At 48.5% G+C, this 3,547-nt stretch overlaps 1 protein-coding gene across 1 annotated transcript in view; it reads right to left on the reverse strand.

Annotated features, from left to right (window-relative positions):
• Positions 1 to 3,547, reverse strand: part of cep120 (centrosomal protein 120) — a 19,201-nt gene that overhangs the window by 12,715 nt on the left and 2,939 nt on the right. The window contains exons 3-8 of the mRNA XM_017306552.1: positions 3,392 to 3,506; positions 3,177 to 3,321; positions 2,683 to 2,831; positions 1,867 to 2,064; positions 1,575 to 1,799; positions 6 to 510 (exon numbers count right to left, since the gene is read on the reverse strand). Coding sequence (XP_017162041.1) covers positions 6 to 510; positions 1,575 to 1,799; positions 1,867 to 2,064; positions 2,683 to 2,831; positions 3,177 to 3,321; positions 3,392 to 3,506 — 1,337 coding nt within the window. The remainder of the gene's footprint in view (positions 1 to 5; positions 511 to 1,574; positions 1,800 to 1,866; positions 2,065 to 2,682; positions 2,832 to 3,176; positions 3,322 to 3,391; positions 3,507 to 3,547) is intronic.

Here is a 3,547-nt window from a genome sequence, read left to right on the forward strand (position 1 = left end):
CCGGCGGCGGTGCTGGTCAGACTGGGAGCAGGACCGGCGGCGGTACTGGTCAGACTGGGAGCAGGACCGGCGGCGGTGCTGGTCAGACTGGGAGCCCACCTGAGCAGGACCGGCGGCGGTACTGGTCAGACTGGGAGCAGGACCGGCGGCGGTGCTGGTCAGACTGGGAGCCCACCTGAGCATGGCGGCGATGGGGTGCGGCGTGGCGAGCTTGGCCAGGCTGCGCAGGTCCAGAGAGAAGCAGTAGTGATGGGCGGAGGACGGGATGGACACTTTGGGGGCGGAGACGCTGACAGAGGACGCTGCGCCTTCAGGGTGACGAAGAGGAGCATCACCTTCATCACCTGCCGCCAGCTTCCTGTCGAGCTCCTGCTCCTCCAGCAGACTCTCCGCCTCGCTCTCCGTACGGAACGAAGGAGGAGGAAGAGGAGGGGAAGCGGCAGGTTTCTGGGTCGGAGCGACAGCAGGAGGGAGAGGCGGAGCTCTGCTGGGATCCTTTACCCTCAAAACCTGAAAAACACTAAATATTTAAAATACCCAGATAATGATAAAAAACAAAACTTAACCTTTGAACTCTCACCTATTTCATCATCAATACTTTCAGCAACTTTATGAAGCTCAAACAACAAATAACAGAGTTAAAGATTTAAAACTGCTTCTCTGCCAAATTCAGCTTAACATTGACTCTGCTGCCCTCTAGTGGCCGCCAAGGAGAAGACAGGAATATAATAAACCAGAAATTATTCCAGGATTAAATTAAAAAATCTGACAGTCACAGATAAATACAACTCTGAGGAGCTCCATAGAAAGTATCCACCCCCTTGGATGCTTTACCATTTTTACTGTTTCATGAATAAAACATGAAAAAAGTACATTTTTGACAAATAATTTAGAAAAAAAAGTGAAAACTGGTTTCTAAAAAATGACAAAATTATTTAAACTTACAATAAGTTACTGTAAAAGTTTTCACGCCCCTCCAGTCCCAGCAGGGAGTCAGAGTGGATCCCTCACTTTCCTGCTAAACACTTGCAGCTTTATGTTAAACATTTTTATTAAACTATTATTTTGTAGAAATCAGTTTTCACGTTGAGATTAAAGGTTTTTTTGTAATTTTTTTTCTGATAATTGTAATTTTGCTGCTAATGTCTGATTTGTAAAAGCAACAAAAAGGGTAAAATATCCAGGAGGATTTTTAAATATTAAGTAAAACTATATACAGTAAACTGATGTTTAAACATCTAAATAAAAACTTTGAATTAATGTTTTATTTTTATGCTTTTATAGCTGCTATTTTGCTGCACTATAAATCATTTCTTGTAGTTTTGTGTGTGAATTAAATGGTTGTTTTAATGTTTATTAATAAGCTCTGTCCCTTACTAAATAAATTCATATTGTATTAAATAAAGCCAGATGGCAACAACATGAATATGTTGATCCGGTGCCAGAACGGGCCGGTACCAGAACACGACATGCCTAATCACAGCAATTCAAACTCAAAGATCCTTTATTGATCCAAAGGGAAATGAAACGTTGCTGTATCTGCGGTTTCCTGCAGCGTTGTGGCGTTTCCCTACCTGCGGCGCTGGCTCCTCCCTCCTCAGGGTGACGGCCACGCCCACCGTCGGCTGCAGCTCTGCAGGGAGAGCCGGCAGCTTGCTGCGCGGCGGCGGCTGCAGGACGAACGCCCCCTCCACCGTGGCGCCCTTGGCCTCCAGGTCGTCGGCGGTGGCGGCGGCAGCGAGGGCGGACAGCGAAACGTCGCTGCTGCCCAGAGAGCGGTTCCCGCAGCACAGGTGGACCTGCGGACGCAGCGGGACGTCAGGACCGGCAGCCGCCATGACGCTTCGGTCAGAGGCGCCGGCTCACCTGTAGGCTGGACTGCTGCGTCAGGAAGGCCTGCAGCGCCTGCGTGCTGCTGCGGATGCGCACCGAGGCGCGCTCCGGCTCGAAGTCTGGACTCAGCAGGTTGTGGAACGGCTCGCTGGTGATGTCGTTCCCCAGCAGGGAGTAGTAGAAGAAGAAACCAGAGTCCTCCGCTAGCAGCTTCTTGGTGCTGGGAATCAGCTGCAGCAACGACAGAAAACAACCTGGAGTCAGTTTGAAGAAAGATGGAAAGAAAAATAAAACCTAACCAGACACGTCATCCAGCTCCAAGATCAATTCAAAACTTTAAGACTTTTTTTAAATCACAAATTTAAGATCCAAACATAAACTTGTCAGTTAGCAACAATTTGAACATAAAACATGAGTTTTAGGTTCCAAGTTCTGAAAAACGTTCCAGAGATGAAGAAAAACGTTTTTATGTTTTCTTGTAGTGAAGCATCTTAAAACGAAGCCTGAAAACTAAAAACACCTGCAGCTTGCTGGCAGACCGACCTGGAGGTTTTGTGTGTTTCGTGTTTCACATGCAGTCCATCAACATTTTTACGACTTCTTTACGATTTTAACAACAATTAAGGTTTTATTTTTAGATCGATGAATTCAACCCCTATTAAGACTTTTTAAGGTTCTTTCATCGAGACAGAAACAGTTTGAGAAAAACTCCAGACGTGTGAGTCCGTTACCTTTGTCATCAAAGATCGGATCATTTCTAAAAGCCCCGAAACCAAAAACCCCAGAATTTACTTTCCTGATGACATCATAGGAAATGTGACCAGTGAGGAAGCTGACGGATTTCCTCACCTGTTCCAGTTTGGTAGCGAAGGCGACGGTAACGGAGAGGACGAACATGTCGCCACAGCGACCCGCAGGCCCGACCTGATGGTAGCCCTGGTCCGGGATCAGCTCCGCCTCCAGCCTGGCGGGCAGAGCGCCGCCCGCCGGGCCAGAACCTGCAGCATAAAAACCTCATGTTTTTATTCAGACAGGACCAGAAACACCTCTGGAAATATGTTCTACACAAAATGTCAGTAAAATGTTTTTCTTTTCTTTAATTACATTTTTTATTCATGTGCATCTTTTAATGTTTTTCTAATATTGTATAAAAAAAAGCTCAAGTGGTGAAATGAAAAGTCTGCAGAATGCGTCTATTTCTCCCCCGATTAATTGTGAGGATAATGAATTACTACAATAATCATGAGCTGCTCTCTGGTTCCAGAGCATCAGCAGGTAAACCAGCCGGTTCTGCCGGGTCCCAAACCCCCCATATTGAGCAGAGCGGGTCCAGACCAGCCGACCTTGTCGAGGCGCCGCCTTCTTGGCTCGGATCTTGTCAGGAGAAGCTGCTGCGGCCTTGGCGTCGTTCTCCAGCAGCGTGCCGACGAGCAGCGCCGCCTTCTGCTTGGTGTATTTACTGCTGAGCAGCGGGTGCCAGCGGGGATCCTGGAACACAGCGCAGCCTCGTCACCACGGCGACGAAACACGCTCACCTGGCCTGCAGCGGCCGCTTTACCTGCCTGGCCTCCTGGACCGATCGCAGGTCCAGGACGATGTAGCCAACGCTCTCCTTCTTCTTGCTGACGGAGTCCAGGGTGAAGCACTGCAGCTTGATGGGCGTCCGCTGCAGCCTGGAGGGACAGAGGGACAACATGGAGGGACAGAGGGTCAA

Source organism: Poecilia reticulata, linkage group LG9 (genome assembly GCF_000633615.1).
Source record: "Poecilia reticulata strain Guanapo linkage group LG9, Guppy_female_1.0+MT, whole genome shotgun sequence".
NCBI classification, from domain to species: domain Eukaryota; kingdom Metazoa; phylum Chordata; class Actinopteri; order Cyprinodontiformes; family Poeciliidae; genus Poecilia; species Poecilia reticulata.